At 32.6% G+C, this 19,667-nt stretch overlaps 2 protein-coding genes across 2 annotated transcripts in view; one reads left to right on the plus strand and one right to left on the minus strand.

Annotated features, from left to right (window-relative positions):
• Nucleotides 1–2,334: 2,334 nt before the first annotated feature.
• On the minus strand, nt 2,335–7,201 carry LOC143057135 (uncharacterized). The gene is made up of 3 exons (XM_076230375.1): nt 6,989–7,201; nt 3,328–3,441; nt 2,335–2,474 (listed from the first exon to the last, which is right to left on the minus strand). Exons 1-3 carry the CDS (start codon nt 7,179–7,181, stop codon nt 2,401–2,403), a joined length of 381 nt encoding a protein of 126 aa, XP_076086490.1. The 5' UTR covers nt 7,182–7,201; the 3' UTR covers nt 2,335–2,400.
• A 1,207-nt stretch (nt 7,202–8,408) lies between these two features.
• The window catches only part of LOC143057107 (uncharacterized), a 28,460-nt gene continuing 17,201 nt past the window's right edge, over nt 8,409–19,667 (plus strand). The window contains exon 1 of the mRNA XM_076230346.1: nt 8,409–8,492. Coding sequence (XP_076086461.1) covers nt 8,459–8,492 — 34 coding nt within the window. The 5' untranslated portion in view covers nt 8,409–8,458. The remainder of the gene's footprint in view (nt 8,493–19,667) is intronic.

Below are 19,667 nucleotides of genomic sequence, written 5' to 3' on the forward strand. Positions count from 1 at the left end.
ATTTTGATGTTGATTAAATAAAATAAAACTTACATAGTACACAAATTGATTTAAATCAGAGATTTTTTTTAAATTGTTAATTTTAAACATTGAGAGATTGATATTTCCGTTTGTTGGTATTAACAATGATTAATTGGAGCTTGTTAATTTGTAGTACGTGTCAACACGTCCGAACAATGTGGGTTTACTATTTCCTTTTTTTTTTTAATACTAAACATGTTAACAGTATTATTCTACAAATTCAGAAAAATAATGAGACTTTCAGTTAGCCTTATCTTCTTTCGACGGTTCTCTATTCTTCTTACATCACTTGCTTTGTTTGATTGCCAAATTTTCAACAAGGTATCGTGGTTTTGATCACCGAATATGCATGAAAGCTGTTTGCAAATTAGAGTAAGGAGAGACCATAACGTCATAGCAGAACATTTCTGAAGAAGTCAAGATAAAAGAAATTCACCGATATTCAAATAATCGATTAAGAAGACAAATCAAAGAAGCAACGGAATTGAAGGAAATCACAGGAACTTCTCCAGAAATAAATCCATGTGGGTCGACAGAGCGTGCGTTTACTGTTATGCATAGATAAATTGTCATTGATATTCAGACTGAGCCAAGATATCACAATCGGTAATAGGATACAAGCGGTACAGAAACTCTGCAGGAAGTAAAAACTTGTGTGTCGACATAGTCAGCAATTACTGCAATGCATAAATCATCTGTAACCAGTTATCACAATGAATCAATATATCTCAATTGGTAAGAGGATACAAGCCGTAAAGTAACAGATGAGAAGACTATAATGGTAACTAAAGATTTATGAAAATATGCCACTCGTGAATTGAGACACTAAAATACCGGTATTGTATCAGCCCACCTGTTCGAGAAGTTGACTCTAAAGCTTGTGTAACGATAATGTCTGTCGTTATAACTCATAACTCTGTTTGGGAAGCATTTTTGTTAGGAATTATCCATTTCTTATGAGGTCTTTTTGAATTCACTCATGGTTCTATATATGACCAATATACCACATATGTGGTAAGAAATATGTTAAATCGTTTAGTTAGTGATTGTCTTGTCTATTTTGTACCTCTATAGTGTTTCAATTTTGCTCGAAATAGATCAATATTGTGCTATTTATGAATATCTCTGAACATCAAAATTGAGATCGGTAGTGCTTATTTATTTTAATATTGCATATTTGTATGATACCTTATGTATGAATAATTGAATAGTTGATTTAGGAATTTAAATTGAAATAATTGATTTATTCTCCTTTGTCTATAGTTATGTGTTATTTTACTTTATCTTTAATGTGGGTTCGTGGTAAAGAGGTGAAGACCGATGGCTACAGTGTTGAAGGTCTGAATTTTGGCGCGGGAAATTACAGAACCTCATAAAGGATATTTTTCATTCTCACACACATATCGCTGGTACCTAGACCGGAGTTTATTTCAGAATGAATACTATGGGGCCCTCGATAGGTCAAAGTTGTCCCCTACTTTAACCTGGCGATCAATCGTTTGAATACTGGTAACGCATTTCTGTAAACATTGTATAGGATCATTATTTAGCAAAACAAATGGTACATATTGCAGATTAACAAAGCAAATAAACACGTTTTAGTAATAGATATTTCAATTTTTGATTTCAGTATGCAATATATGTATAGTAAAACGAACATTAATTAATGGCAGTAGATCGAAACTGTATTTTTCCGGCATTTTATGTCTTATTCTGAGACGAGAAAAGTATGTTATTCCTTCACTCATTAAAGTCAATAGCTGTTGCTGTATCTCAGCCGCATTATAAATCAACCTATCAGAATCTATTTGTGATAAGTATTTTTTCAAGATGGCGTGTATGTCGACAAACTTATATTGATACGAAGCAACAATCAAGATCCTATGATACTATGCAAATGAAAACAAAAGAGGAAAACTATTTTCTACATATATTGGTTTCAACATGTTGATGCCACTGCTGAAGAAAGCTCGCACCATAGGGTATGATCCAGTCTAGTATCTAATATTTTTGTATTGACATGTAATAGCATTTTAATGTTCATTTTGTATTTACTGTTTAAAATTATACCTTGAAATATGCAATTTGTTTAGGTTTTCCAATCCCTGGATTAGACTACATTGCATTTGCTGTAATTAGCTTAACTTTTCTGAATATAGAATTTTTAAGCTTTCCTACTTCGCATTTAATTTTGTCGCAGAATTGCTTTGATTCGAGAGCCACAAATGAAACTTATTTGGACGAAGAAGTGTCTCGTGTAACAAATAATAAGCCTTATGTATACCTTTAATCGGGTTTAATTAAATAATACGATTCGTGTTAGTGGTATTTTTATTTTGTTTTGAGTCTGCATCCATTCGGCATAACTCTAGGTAAATGCTACCTTGTAATCAACAACCATCCAGTTGTTGTTGAAGGTTTTGCTGTTGTTACATGCATAATGGATTTAGAACCTATAAAATGCAAATATCTAAAATTAGAATTATTTTCTGTAAATGTTTGTAGTACGAGCTAACGCGAACAGATATACATATTTCAAGAAATCCCTTCGATTTGAGTCTTACTGACCTCATTTAATCATTATGTTATGAACCTTAACGCATTATTATGAATCTCATGTCTATAAACAGTAAAATAACAGCAATACTAAATACCCAGGAAAATTAAAAAAACGGAAAGTGCGTCATCAAATGACCAAACCAAAAGCACAAACACATCAAACGAATGGATAACAACTGTCATAATCCTGATTGGATACATGCATTTTCTTATGTAGAAAATGGTGGATTAAACCTCGTTTTATAGCTAGCAAAACCTCTTACTTGTATGACAGTTGCATAAAATTCTCTCATAAAAGGGCCATTGAACAAAAAGCCTTCGTGTTTCCGAGTACGCTTACAAAGAGATTTAAACCTGTTAACTCGAATATATCTAAATATCAAAATAAATAACTAAAAGGAATGAAATTCTATAAAGACTGCTATTTTCGTCATATTCTATATACATGTACTAAGATTTTCTTATTCATTTATTTTACCACCCTGTTCAGTACATTTCCTCATAATGTAAATATATTGTTATAAATTTTCAGAAAGAAATTTCCGTAATGTGAATTTCAGAGAGAATTTTCCGTTATGTGAATTTCAGAAAGAAGGTTTCGTAATTTGAATATCCGAAAGTAATGTCCGTATTACTAATTTCATTCAATGAGTGTACATGCACTTTTTCAAAATTTCGTTCGTAAATCATTATAACTGAATGTAAAATCCATTTTAATGAATTAATATAAACTTTAAATATACACACTGCAAGTACCACAGCTGACTGGGCAGTATTGGCTTACAGGTGATGAGCAAACCATGTGGTCCTGACAATTTACAAATTTACTATCAGCACATGGCTTCTGTGTGGTGATTGGCACTGTAATATAAAATAATGTAACATTCCCTGTTTTACTTATTTGTCGATACAGTTTGGGTTTCTCTTTTTTTAAATACCCTTGTGGAATGAAATAATTCTGCAACGACTGATAGTTAGTATTATTATTGGAACATGTCTATGCTTTGACATTTACAAATGAGAATAAAAATGGGACATGTGTCAAAGAGACATCAACTCGACCAAAGAGCATAAATCATTCGAAGGCGACCAATGGTCATCACCATTGAAAAAAACACATCCAGAGGCGGGATTCAGTTAGCCCAAAAACAATAATGTTTACCAGTTCAGCATTTAAAGCAGGTTCTAGAGGATTTTACTCCAGGAATTGTTTACCTAAGGTATTTTTCTTTTGATCGTACATGTCACTTTTCAGTAGTACTAAAACCTACATGTTTGTAACGATTTACATGGGAAAAGGTTAATCCAACGTGCTTGGTTTCGTTTTTATTCTATAACGTTCTAGTATCACGAATTTCCAATAATTGCTCATTGTATGTTAGCTTTGTACCCTCTACTATTAATACTGCATACAGAACTGCATACAAAAAACAACGAAGAACTCACATTTAAAATCAAAAGTATAAAATAGCAAGTTACTCTTATATTACGGTTTAAAGAACAGTAATGACAAACATCATATCAACATAACATTGTAGTAGGTCCGAGAACACAATTATTTCGTAGTGCATTTCTTTTAGAACATAAATGAAAATAAAAAAAATCCCACCTGCGCTTTCTCAAAGAAACTTTTACAGTGTGTTGTACAACTTTTGGGACAAATTATATCAAAATTATAGAAAACTTCATCGGCTCTAACTCAAAATATGGACAATTGTATGTTTAGGGCGTCTTGAAATCTTTTGACAGCTTCCGAAGTGCTAATTTTAAACCTTTTTCAGCTGGACCAAATCACTACTTTCCTTTAAAATTCTGGACCCAAATTTTTTCTACAGTGTAATTTCATCCCCCTTCTTGCAATTTGAGGCATTAAACATGGAGAAATAAATTTGAGAGGGGTATAAAAATTAATGGCAAGTAACCCACTGTCAACACTAGGGACTATATTTGTGAACAACGAAAATCAAGGGACGACAATGGTGGTCTCGAACCTAATAGGGTAGAAATAGTTGACAAATCTTAAAAAAAACTTGCTATGACCAAAGCTTAATGATTTATAACACTGCTTACAAAGTTTCATGACAATAGGATGTATATTATAGACATTAAGTTAAGTTCTATACTCATCTTTGCGTGTAAAATTTTGACGTTAAAATTAAAAAATTTCAACTATCAACATTTGGGGCTTTAAAAATTAAAATATTGCAAAACAATACTTTTCAAATGCCTTAATATATAACTTATCATGTACTAAAAGCAATAGAGTACTCGTTTGATTTATCAGAGTTGGCATAATTATTCAAAAGTCAAATTCATATGAACCTGCACCTAAAAATTGAGGTTTTTCAATGAAGGGGGGCCTTACATGAAGATGTAATATTTTCCAGCAATTTTAAATTTGTGAAGCTTTTTGGTTATAAATAATCCTTACATATGTATTGAAAGTACTATAAATTGATAGAAAAGTTACAAATAACATATCATATTAGTTTAAAAGGGTCTTAGGCCAAGTAAGACTGGAAAAAATTTAGGGTCAATTTAGGCCGTGCCACATATGTACATTAAAAAATGCATATTGAGGCTACAAGAAATAAAAATTTGTGTCTTTTTTATCATTTCTATACTCATGTGACATGATACAACAAATCTGAGCACAAAAAGACTCTTGCAATTAACTTTTCTTACAAACAGTATGGTCTGATACAAAGATTTTTGCATTTTTAGGGAAAAACTTGCATGCAATTTATTCTCAACAGGCTTATATTTAAACCACTTGATATCCTACAGAAGAAAAGAAAGATATTATGTGAAATGGAACAGGTACAATAAACATTGTAAAGTGCATTTGATACAAATTTAGTGAGATCTTTATTATGGACATCAAATTTTATGTACCAAGCTCCCCACTATTGACTTTATTCAAACAAGGCGTTAGACAAGGGTCATTTATACAACACATTTTGCACATTTTGTCTTAGATAAACTTCTTTTCTGTAGATTCAGAGTTCATAAATAAGTAGAAGAAGTAGATAAAGGCATAGAAACACAAATATTGACACATGAAAACCTGTCAGATAGAAAGTCAGGATGCCATTTATGCATCAATATTGAAAAAGTTATAAAATGCCTATTTTGACCATAAAAATGCCAAAATTGGTCATTTTTGCAGAAATTCTATAAAATAAAAGTTTAAATCCTTTAGTTTCATGCTATTTGATAAGTTGACACTATCAAATCATTTAGGGAAGTTGCCAAAGTACAAATTCTATATTTACAGATGTCACCTCTTAGGTCCGAGAACACAATTATTTCGTAGTGCATTTCTTTTAGAACATAAATGAAAATAAAAAAAATCCCACCTGCGCTTTCTCAAAGAAACTTTTACAGTGTGTTGTACAACTTTTGGGACAAATTATATCAAAATTATAGAAAACTTCATCGGCTCTAACTCAAAAAATGGACAATTGTATGTTTAGGGCGTCTTGAAATCTTTTGACAGCTTCCGAAGTGCTAATTTTAAACCTTTTTACAGCTGGACCAAATCACTACTTTCCTTTCTGGACCCAAATTTTTTTACAGTGTAATTTCATCCCCCTACTTGCAATTTGAGGCATTAAACATGGAGAAATAAATTTGAGAGGGGTATAAAAATTAATGGCAAGTAACCCACTGTCAACACTAGGGACTATATTGGTAATACTGAAAGCAATGACATAGTTCTAACCTGCTTATATGATATAAATATACAAACGGAAGATGTGGTATGATTGCCAATGAGACAACTCTCCTCAACAGACCAAAATGACACAGACATTAACAACTATAGGTCACCGTACGTCCTTCAACAATGAGCAAATCCCATACCATATAGTCAGCTATAAAAGGCCCCGATTGACAATGTTAATCAATCAAAAGAGAAAACAAACGGCCTTATGTATATTAAAAAAATGAACGAAAAACAAATATGGAACAAATAAACAAACGACAACCACTGAATTACAGACTCATGAAAGTCGTTTAACACTCTTATTACAAGGCTATTTCAATTTCTAAGTTGAAGGATGACTGTCTTATATATGTACGAAATATATTCTCTTTTATGATTTGAGCAATATATTTACTGTCATAAATTGTAAAATTTAAAAATAATAATGAAAAATGTTTTTGCTTCAAGAATTGATTAGAATATAATTCCTATCATAATAGTAGTTTTAACATTGAAACAACACTGTGCAAATTGTATGCGTTCGAAGCGTTTTCTGGATTAACCTTCACCACGAAGCTCAAACCAAACCCTAGTTAATATTAATTTAATCGTCCAAATGAATTTCTTTGTTTAAAAGACGATTACTTTGAATAGTCTGGAGGAATAACATTGTTTATCTGAAGTAACCTAAGCTACACATACCACAAAGTTTACAACTTAACGGGCACCTGTCACTAAATGGTGATTGACATATATCTGGATCTTGACAGTTGACAAACTGTTCATCTACGCATTGTTTTAAGGCTGGTATCGTCTGCTGATTTCCAGTTAGCGTTGATTGTACACTTTGCCCTGCTGATATTGTTTGCTGACCTGAAGTTTGCGTTGTTTGCATAATTTTTTCTGTTGTTGCTGGAATCACTGTAAAAAGTAATATCACAAAAATACTGAACTCAGGGGAAATCCTTACGGAAAGTCCGTAATCACATGGCAAAATCAAATGACAAAACACATCAAAAACGAATGGACCAGAACTAAACTGTCATAATCCTGACTTGGTACAGGCATTTTCAAATGTAGAAAATGGTGGATTAAACCTGGTTTTAAAGCGCTTAACCTCTCACTTAGATGACAGTCTCATAAAATTCCGTTATATTTACAATGATGCGTGAACTAAACAGACATAATAAATAAAATAGTCAAAATATGGGTAAAGCAGTCATCATCGTGTAACAATTTTAAAAGGAAAAAATTAACAGAACACAAAAAACTTTCATTGATTCGCGTGCCTGACGTCAGAAAATTTTAAACATCACATAAATTTGTCGTTCAATGTATATAAAAACAATTTAAAAATTTCACATGGGCAATGTTAGCATACAGGGTTAAAAAATCAAAGTATGTAAGAATTAATTTCGGAAAAAGACCGAGATTTAAAACAGTCCAAAAGTTATATAGAATTTATAAGAATCCACAAATAGTTCATTCCACTACGCGATCGAATAACTTTGACGTTTGTGGTTCAACGTATTTTCTAATTCATAATAGAAATATATCATAATGACATATAATAGAACAATATCATATTGACGGGATCTTTTAAAGTTCAGAGTCGCGTTATAAGAACCGAAGAAACACAAAAAGTGTAAAAGAGATATATTCAAATTTGTTAACAGTTCAGCAAAAGCAAAAGATCAATATTGCGTCACGCATGTGATTTACAAATCTCTTCTCTTTTTGTTTATCAATTTATAAATTAATTTTAACTGACGGTTTAATAGTCTTTTTACAACTAACACACGAAATTACCGGATAGATAAATACGAAAGCCCAGAAGGATCATGCGAGATCCGATATTCGAAATTTGAGATTCAATATCCGAAGTTCGAAATTCGAAATTCGAGATTCAAATATCTTGATTTCGAGATTCGAAATTCGAAATTCTATATCCAGCGTAACCAATCAGAAGAAAGCTTATAAGTTTTGAAATTTTTTTGACCAATGAAATATCTTATCACAGAAAAAACTAACAAAATGCAGCGACTGAAATAGATATCCTGCGTATATCAAAATTAACCACACGAGACTCAAGCAACTGATGACATGGCGGCGTTCACTGTTACGGATAAGTACAAAATAACAGTTCGTGGTAAGCATGGAAAATATTCCTTCATGTTTGAGAAAGATTTCACCTACGATGAACTAGGTAAGTCAGATATTTTTTTATGTATTGGGAATTGGGGGGAGGGGAAAACAGCACTGGGGGATAACCTTCACTCTACCCCAAAACCAAAACCCCACTCCCATCTCACTTCTCTTAATCGAAATCTCACAAAAAACTCGGAAATTTCGTCCATGTTTTGTCTTTGATTGACATTCAACGAATCTCAGGTCAGTCCTACATATACCCGTTCAGAGTGATAATTTTATATTTTCTCTCAATTATAAAATGTTTAAGTAGAGCTGTAAATCTGTCATTGCATGCTCATATAGTGATATACAATATTAGTTCACAAACAGATGTTTAAAACAAAACAAAAAAACTGAGTATGTAAACATAGCAGGGGTGATTGTGTCCAGTTTCTCATATAACTACTCCAGGACAAAAACAATGAAGCTAACTGAAGTTTTTTTTTTTAAATGCTAAAATCTTCATAACCTAATAGAAACTAAATATTAAAAAGAATGAAGGAAAGTTTGTGATGTAATTTCCCTATACATTAGAAATAAGAAATGGAAATTTTATTAATTTTCCTATAAAAAAACAACACACAATTTGTATTACAGATACACACTTGTACATATGGATTAGTTCTGTGTATTTACTATTAATTCATTCATGCAACAATTACCACCTATTATCAAGAAAACAAAACATGGTATTTATATCTGAATTTTTTTTTTCGATTGACAAATACAGTCTACTGCATTTTATTCAGTGAGGGGGTTAATATGCTTATTTCACAAATTAGATAATAAAACTAGATCCCAGGACCATAAATCGCTCACGTGGATTTAATCCACCCGGTATACCGGTGGTTTCAGAGAACATTTGTAAAGTTTTTGTGTTTCTAAGTGGTGTGGATGATATTAAGTTCATTTTCTATCCATCATCATTTTGATGCGATTTCTTTGGTTAGATGTAGAACTGGGTTCTACTTATTTAATTTGTCTAGTTATATTTTCTTGATTAATTAAACGTTGCGTAATCGGTAGCGTCTTCGCCTGGAGTGCTGGTGCTCGTCGGTTTGATCCCATGTCGGGTCAGACCAAAGACCTTTATTAAAATTGGAACTTGCTGCATCTCCGCTAAGCGAGCCGCTAAGCACGCAACATTATGACGATAGAGCAAAGACTGGTCGGTTCAGAGTCAGAATAATGTGTCCGAGAGATGTGACATGTCTTACTGCCGACAGTTACTCCAGAGTACTAGCACTATGCAAATCCAGCCCACCGTGCTGGTCTAGTACAAAGCAAACATATGAAAGATTGCATTACACATAAGTCCTGGTTCTCGCCATTATATAGCTAACATGCACTCACTCACTCACTTTATTGATAAAACGTTTTATCACTTAAATGACCTCTGTCTTCGAATTTAAATATGTCGGGCATTTTACCACTTTTACTGTAACAGATATAAACATGTTGTTAGTATATGAAGTGACAGTTATATGATAAGAAAACAATATTTCAGATAACATTGAAAGTTGCGGTATCAAATAATTAAATAAAAGTGTTTACAGCCTCAGGATCATAAATGTCATCTGAATTTATTTTTTTTCGATTGACAAATACAGTCTACTGCATTTTATTCAGTGAGGGGGTTAATATGCTTATTTCACAAATTAGATAATAAAACTAGATCCCAGGACCATAAATCGCTCACGTGGATTTAATCCACCCGGTATACCGGTGGTTTCAGAGAACATTTGTAAAACAAAAATGCGAATTATGGTAAAAATCGTCATTTAAGACGAATATGTTTTTAATACAGACCTTAGAGGAGTCAATTGACAATTTCGGTTATGTTGACTTTCTTGTAGATCTTGTCTTGCTGATAATTTATGCTATATACAGTTTCTCTCTATCTAATAAAGTTTTCAGATAATACCCCAAAACGCAAAACATGAGTAAACATTAAATGCAATACAATGCATCTCCTATAAGGAGACAATTGACGATTTCTTGTCATGTTGACTTATTTGTATATCTATAATAGTTTTCAAGATGATGGCCAAAAATGCAAAATGGGTAAAAATAGTTATGTAAGGGCAACAACTCCTGTAAGGAGTCGATTGACATTTTAGTCATGTTGACTTTCTTGTTGATCGTTTTAGTGGAGCGGCGGAGAGGACAATTTTAGAAATTTAAATTACCTAAATACCTCATGAGATTTTAATAGCTCATTGGAAAGCTGAAATCCTGTACTTTTTGAAAATATGTGTCGTCAATATCAAATCTGGTACAATAATATCGAAAATCAAGGTCAAAGTTCATCACTTAAAAAATCCTACTTTCATCTAGAGAAACAATACCATTGATATTTTTCAAAATTAATAATCTATTCAATAAATTATAAGAGTAGTATTATGTAGAAAAACGTTAGTTCATACAAAATCTTTTTCATATTTGCACATGACGTCAGAACAACGTTTTATTTAACTTTTTTAAAGGTAGTCCATGGTACATACAAATTTTAATGCCTAATGGAAAACAGGAACATATTAACATTGATAATTGACATCTACAAATAGCATTTCTTGAATACTTTAATAGTTGAAAAGTTTTCAAAGAGTATCTGAAATGCATAGCTAATAAATCAAACCAAATATGCAGCCATGAAAAAATTCGTTTCAGTTTTCAAGGATTCGACGTGTCACTGAGTTTTCTTAAAATGAATTCAAACTATCTCAATACAAGATACCTTTTTATTTAATATAGTTAATGGAGTTTGATATATTACTCAATTAGTGCAAGCGTGTTGTAGAACAAATTCCTAAAATTGAGACATGTCTATTGACCGTTTTGGTATCTATGATGAGTTTATTTTCATACCAAATGAAACGTCGAAAACATTATAGCAAATTAAAATAAAGTTACCAAATATTACAAGAACTATTTCCATGGTATTTCATTACAATTACCTACATTTTGACAAAAACATAAATCAGTGCAAGTAAGACCCTGCTCCTTGCAAACACGTGCTGCCTAGCATGTTTTCCCCCTTACATGAACTAATTAGATCTTGTAGAAAGTCCGATGCCAATTGTCCCTCAAAGAAAACGGGCTCTAACGTGTCATGTTGCGCAGTTTTCCAACAAAGGCACATGGGGAGCCATTACTTAGGTTGGCTAGATTTGCCGACAACCAAACTTTGCTTTGCCACATTGTACGTAGTACGTGATGCTTAAATACAAATTCACATGCCGAAAGCTTTTCGGTTGAATTGTTTTACACTGTCTTATCGGGGCCTTTTATAGCTGACTGCGGTATGGCCATTTGGGCTTTGCTCATTGTTGAAGGCCGTAAGGTGACCTAAGGCTACATGATTACCGAAACGGCTTGTTTTTGTCCTAAAGAGGTTGAATACCGACTTTTAACCGATTCCAAAAAAAAACTTGAAGTGAAGTCACACCAACCCAGAGCATGAACGACCGGCATAATAATACTTTAAATGGAGTAAGTATGTTATTACAATTTGACACCAGGCACTCTGCGAGAGTAGCACATTTTCTCCGAATGTCATGCGAAATATTCATTGATACTGAAGAAAATGTTTCAAAAGACTTTGTCAAGAGACAAGTAACAAAATTTATCAAATAGGTTAACAACATTGCTTCTGACATTTCCAACAATATGCATTTGAACTTGGTTATTTGCACGATAATAATCGCTAGATACATAAATATTTTCCATTTTTTGTCATAAAATTGAGGCTGCTTCATAAAGTACATACATACCGATTTGTCGTTGGTTTTGGTGGAGCTACATGTACTTAAGTTGGCTTTTATCCAACCTACGATAGAAGAGGGGCATTATGTTTTCTTGTCTGTGGCTCCGTTCGTTCGTCCGTCCGTCCGTTCGTTCGTCCTCAGGTTAAAGTTTTTGGTCAAGGTAGTTTTTGATGAAGATGAAGTCCAATCAACTTGAAACTTAGTACACTTGTTGCTTATGATATGATCTTTCTAATTTTAAAGCCAAATTAGACTTTTGACCCCAATTTCACGGTCAACTGAACATATAAAATGAAAGTGGGATTTTCAGGTTAAAGTTTTTGGTCAAGGTAGTTTTTGATGAAGCTTAAGTCCAATCAACTTGAAACTTTAAAGTTAGTACAGTTGATGCTTATGATATGATATTTCTAATTCTAAAGTCAAATTAGATTTTTGACCCCAATTTCACGGTCCATGGAACATCGAAAATGATAGTGCCAGTGGGGCATCCGTGTACTTTGGACACATTCTTGTTAATTATGCTTTGATGTTATTCGCTGTCTTAACAGCGTCTCCAATGAAAATATCGCTAGCAAATACAATGCTAGATTTATATTGTCCTTGTTGAGCAAAAAAGGCAATGGCATCCCTGTAGTACCTCTCAAGTTTAGCCTTATGTTTAGTACAGTATGTCTTACTTATTTTATCAGGTAAAAAAAGACTGATACCTTGATGATTAAACAAGAGACTTTTTGTCAAGAATAAGGTCTTTTTTGGCATCTAGCGGGACCCGTTTTAACGAGATTGTTAAATTGTCCATGTGATTGAATAAAAAAACAAATCAAACACACCTGAAAACCAAACGAACCCGAAAATGAAATTCACTTTCTCAGTTCAATTCAACAAAAACGAGTATACAACAATACCAAACAACATAAATTAATCACAAGGCTTTGGAAATTATAAAATGAACAAGAAATATGCTTAAAAATGACCACACATGACCTTCGCTAAATCGCTGAATGTGTGACTATAACTAGAAACCACAACAATGTCGGTAAATCTGTGACAAATATTCGGACTTGAAATCTGGATAAAAAGCAGATATTTAGTCAAATATTTATATTTTTAGAAATTAACTTCAAAAAGTAAATCGGGTCGATTGAAGTATTATACGACGGCTTCATTGTTGTGCCTTTAAAATATACCTATACTGCACGTGCAAATAATGCTAGATGAAAAACGATGATTTTTACAGTGTTATTTTCAACCATTTTCAGATGCATTAAGCATTAAATTTAGGACTATTTGGAAATGCCCTTACATTGTATGAAGTTCACAAATAACTTTATTTACCTATTTCATTCAAAAATTATTTTTTAGAACGGGTTTGCTTTGAAATTTGACTACCGAATCGGCAGTGGGGTATGCGATGCAAGTTGGGTAACGTCAGTAAAGGCTATTTTAAACGTCATTTGTACCGCATTTGATATTGACGACAAATATTTTTCTAAAGCTGAATAATCGATAAACATTTTAGGACCTTAAAATTCCATGAGGTATTTAGGTAATTTAAAATCGTTAACTAAGCGACTTTTTCAACATTCGCCGCTCCACTATTTAAGCTGTTTACAGTTTCTCTCTATTTATTTTATTATAGTTTTAAAGTTTTATAAATATTTCATATTTATACCCCCGCTTTAAAAAAGTGGGGATATACTGTTTTACCTCTGCCTGTCCGTCCGTCCATCCGCCAGTCCGTCCATCTGTCTGTCCGTCCATCCGTCCCATGAATATTTTTCGTCGCATCTTTCTCAGGAACTACATCATAAGGATTTCTGAAATTTGGTTTCAGGGTTTATATAAGTTAGCTATACCGTGTGATGCGTTTTCAGATTCATCACTCAACAACTTCCTGTTTATTTTATCTGATTTTGATGTATGTACTTTGCAACGGGCTGGGGTATCATTTTGTGAGCTGTGCTCGTAGTTACTCTAGTTTTTAAAACATCGCGAAACATATGGACAAGAAAGTTCAAAGTTGTTTTCTGATAACAGATCCACTGAGGTTGTTTGCAATTAGAACTGTCAAGACTGATTATAAACATGTGCCAACCATTTAAATACATTACAAAGTTATCAAGACATTTTACACTGTATGAAATATTTTTAATGAGATCATTTACTGTGTCATTTCATGTCTGATACATTCAAGTTTTCAAGTTTTACACTCTGACGTATCATATTAACTAACTACTATATTTCTATTATATTGTAAAAATTTAAATACATTGTACGTGTTCGACTTTAGAATAGTGCTTATCACAAAAACTGTCACAAACATTCAAAACTCAAATATCCATGCTGTGTTTTAACCCCAACCCAAACAGTATACTACGGAAGCCGATAAGGGCCATTCAAAAGACATAGCATGTCGTAATTTCGACATAACATGTCGTTATTACGACATCGCTATGTCGTAATTTCGACAAAATATGTCGTTATAACGACATCGCTAAGTCGTAATTTCGACATAACATGTCGTAATAACGACATCACTATGTCGTTATAACTACATCGCTATACATATATAAAACTTTAAAGAATATGTATTATGATTGCCAATAGACTAAATGACACAGAAATTAATAAATATAGGTCATCATAATGTCCCAAATATTAAGAAAAGCCCCCCGCATAGTCAGTTTTAAAAGAGGGACGAAAGATACCAGAGAGAGACTCAGAGTCCCCGAAATGATGTGTGGCAGACAGTGTTATTAATTAATTATTAGCTCCCTTGGTAAAACTCCAAATTTCATATTTAATGTATTTCATTGTTAAATAATTTATATTAAGCTTAATAAGTATATATTTGTTAATTGCGTAGCTTTGCTATTTGAATTCATTGCTTTAAGATATTTATTTATATTGTAAAGTTTAATATTTGCATCGTCGCAAAATCTTTGGTTACCTCCTTTGGTTACCTTCTGTGAGAAACATATATATTTTATAGATCCCATTGAAGTTAAAGTAAAAGTTAACGACTTGTAATTGAATGGATTAAATAGATACACGCCATAGTTCCGACAGCCCATCAGTCCGACAGCCTATTAACAGCCCAATACTCCGACAACCCATACGTACGACACTTATCAAGTATCAGGTAAAATAAATGTTTGTCTGTCTGTATTATTACGTTAATGTAACAACATATTTTAAGAAACAACTCCGTATATATTACACAAGACTAAGGTAGTTCGAATACTTTCTATATACTCAACTCAAAATCACGATAAAGCCGACTTCAATAAACCCTGACACCAAATTTCAGAAATCCTTATAATGTTGTTTATAAAAAAAATGCAACGAAAATATTCACGTGAATGACGGACGAACTGACGGACGGACGGACGGTCAGACAGAGGTTTAATGCTTGGGTCAACATTAAGACATTACAATTACTAATATATACTTTTTATCTTTATTTCACCATAAGCCTCAGTCACAAAATAGGAAAAAAAAAACTAACACTTTGATATCAAACAACAGTCAGTATCAAGACCTGCACTACATGCATAAATCAAATGAACTAACAATAAAATCATAATTGTTCCCATAGTAGTAAAGTCTTCTTGTGTTAACATCGAAGATTAATGAGTCATGTTTATCTATGTTTATCTAAGTTTTTAAAGTTCTGACAAGTGCTAGAAATTAATATGCTGAAAGAGTTCATCAATTATTATGAAGGGAGCATTCGATTGAAAAATGACGCTCATCCTCAACTTTATCAGCTGTACAATACGTGTTTATTTTTAGTATCTGGCAGTTTCAATTCCTAATGTAATGCATGGGTTCTTAATTAACATTTGAACTATCTTTCTTAAAATCAATTATATCTAATTATTGTTCTCCTTGGAACGATCTTAAAATGAAGAAATAAGTGTCAAGTATGCCACAAAACACATAATGTACTAAGTTTTTACAATTAGATAATTTGACAAAGACACAAGCGTGACAAGAATGTCACACATTGCCTTAGAATGTTTACTCGTTGTTATTGGCTTTTTTACTGCACCCGTTCTATTTTTAAAAGCATTCACAGTGCGTTGACTGTATGTTTCTTTGTCATATACAGACCCAGTCACTGTCGCGATATCACTTTTCCTCATAAATAATCAAATAGAAGTTGCCGAAATGTTCATGCCCGTCATATTTGTTTTTCGTAATAAGTTTTGTTGCAAATCATAAGTCCTGCACCATAATAAACGAGGCATATCTTTCTAAATTTTTAAATAAGCTCGGGATGTAAAATTAGTATCCCTACAAATACATTGGGCCATTCCAGTTAATGTCTGTTAAAGGGAGATGGATGGTCTTTTCTGAGGGGTGTTAAATTTATACATCTTAGGGGGGGGGGATTTTTGGCTTTTTCATCTGACACATACACTTATACGCAAAAAATATTTTAGGGGCTTGCAGCAGAAATGAATTTAAAATAATGAAACTTAGGGGTTACAAAAATGCCTTTGTCAGATCTTACGGGTGCTTTGGAATATAGACAGTTTGGTATAATGCATTATCTTATATTTCCACCTATTTTTCTTCAAATAATTGCAAGGATATATCGACCTTCTTACAGCCTTCCCGCGGTCGTTCACATGATAATCTGATAAGGATCTATAAAATGTATAAGTTTCTCACAGAAGACACCCAAAGAAGGTATCGAACGATTTTGCGACGATGTAAATGTTAAACATTACAATATAGATAAATATCTTTAACCAATGAATTCAAATAGCAAAAGCTATGCAATTTACAAATATATATAATATACTTATTAAGCTTCATGAAATTATTTAACAACGAAATACGTTAAATATGAAATTTGGAGTATTACCAAGGGAGCTAATAATTAATTAATAACACTCTCTGCCACTCAGCATATCGGGACTCTCCCTCTTTCGTCCCTCTTTTATAGCAGACTATGTGGGGTCTTTTCTAATTTTGGGGGGCATTATGATGACCTATATTTGTTAATTTCGGTGTCATTTTAGTCTCTTGGTAATCATAATACATATTCTTTTATATATATAGCGATGTCTTATTACGACATAGCTATGTTGTTATAACGACATAGTGATGTCGTTATTACGACATGTTATGTCGAAATTACGACATAGCGATGTCGTTATAACGACATTATTTGTCGAAATAACGACATAGCGATGTCGTAATAACGACATGCTATGTCGAAGTTACGACATGCTATGTCGTTATATTACGACATATATTTTTTTTTTGAATGGCCCTTATCGGCTTCCGTAGTAAACCATAACACACCAACACAAAACCCCATACTGTCCTTGTTATCAACAGTTTAAAAATATTAAAATGCACCAGTCTAATCATTTTCATAATCGGAGGCAGACAAACGACAGATTTTGACAGAAACGAGCTGTGTATTAAAAACATATTCGTGGATAGGATTTTTTTCGCTTAACATGTAAATTTGCATATCATTTTACAAAGGAAAAACAAATTATTTAGATCGCACCAAATTCTTGTTTTGCGGATTTTTGGCAGAAAAATACAGGTGCAAGCGAGCGATTTGAACATTTAGATTGTATTTGCTCGTATTATACTGTAACTGTATATGAATGAAGCCTAAAATTGATAAAAAAAATTTATGCTTATTTGTATTGTACTTATTTTGTATTTTAGCTCGTGGAAATTCATGTAATTTGTCTATGTAGCTAGCGATATTCTTGAATATTTACCAAAATTGGGCTATAAAATGCTGAACTGCGAGGCGGAGAGCGGGATTTATTTTATTTTATTTTTATTTTCATTAAAATATTTTAGGGCAAGCAAGTCCGAAGAACAATATTTCAATCTGGTGTAACCTTACAATTTTGGAAAATTTGAGATAATTTAAGGTAATATCACGGCCGACACTCGGCTAACCGAGAGATTGGTCGGTTAATCTATATTGAGTATGCGGCTATATCGGCAGTGGGTCTGTTAATCGGGTTGGCTAAAGTCTGTTAATCAGGTGTTATCGAGAAAATCATTGAAAACTCAGAATGTTTCATTGTATAACCTTTTAAATATATGTTTATCATAAAAAATATTTGTGTCTGACAAAACTATTCAATGTACTGAATCCAGTGGTGTAATTATTATTTTTCTAGCTTCTATTTACGATCTATAAAATGAAAAGGCAAATTACTCATCAGTAAATTTATACACATTTTACACACACAAAATGTACACAAAATGACACTTGGGTTGAATTTACTTGCATGCACTATTTTGAACATCGAAAAAAGACGGGCATTATGAGTGTTAACCAAATTGATATCATTTTGTGAAAAATCTACACGAAAATCTGTATTTTGGTGACATAAATCAATCTTTATTAAAAACCTGGTCTGTTAATGGGTCGGATGTATAAAACCCGGTCTGTTAATTAGTCTGTTAAGAGTTATGAATGACAATAAAAGTATAATTTTATTACTTTATGGTGTGTTCATTTGGTAGGCTCAAGACGAGCGGCTAAATATACGGAAACAACACTTGAGCAATGGAACATAAAATATTATACGGAAACAAAACATGAGCAATGGAATATAAAATATACGGAACAAAACACATGAACAATAACAATGTAGGCAATGGATATTGAAAATTGATAAAAATGGTTTCAAAAAGTTTTAAATTAAAGTAAAATTGATTTTATCCGAGAATGGTCGCATATATCATGTGGATTCTGTTTAATTGTCATGAATGACACCAATTTGTCATCTACATTGGTAACCAGTATATAAATCAGAGATTAACGTCGTAATGTAACTAAACATCAGTATATTGGGATGCCTAAATATAAAGAATAGAGAAAGAATAATGGGTAAGATAAATAAAATGCAGAGAAAAGTAACATAACCATTTAAAGAATACAGAAATAAACAACATCCCCCCCCACCACCACCACCAATCCGTACCCTCATGGTATACACGAGAATCTGGATGGAGATACAGAATACAGAATAAAAGATAAGTAGAGAGTGATGCATTGCTAAAAAAGAGAAGAAAACAAATTGTTTAAGAATAAAGACATGAAACCCCCCTGGGTGTTGAAACAGTAACGGATTGCGATGTACTCATACATGTGGATACCTGCAGTTCTTCTCTGCACATATGTAGAAAAGGAACTAAACGGAATAAAATGAATTACATTTAAATACAACCAAATGTAGCTGCATTCGCTCCTTTCCATTTACTTCTTTAGAATGATTTGTAAACAACAGATGATTAAGTAATACAAGAAAAAAAAAACAATTGGATGATGCTGAGGAATTAGGATTAAGGTGGTACCGAAAACTTTCACTAAAATCAATGTGGTTCGTTTAATTTGGATAAAATCTTGACAAAGTATTTAATTTGAA

Source organism: Mytilus galloprovincialis, chromosome 13 (assembly GCF_965363235.1).
Source record: "Mytilus galloprovincialis chromosome 13, xbMytGall1.hap1.1, whole genome shotgun sequence".
NCBI classification, from domain to species: Eukaryota; Metazoa; Mollusca; class Bivalvia; order Mytilida; family Mytilidae; genus Mytilus; species Mytilus galloprovincialis.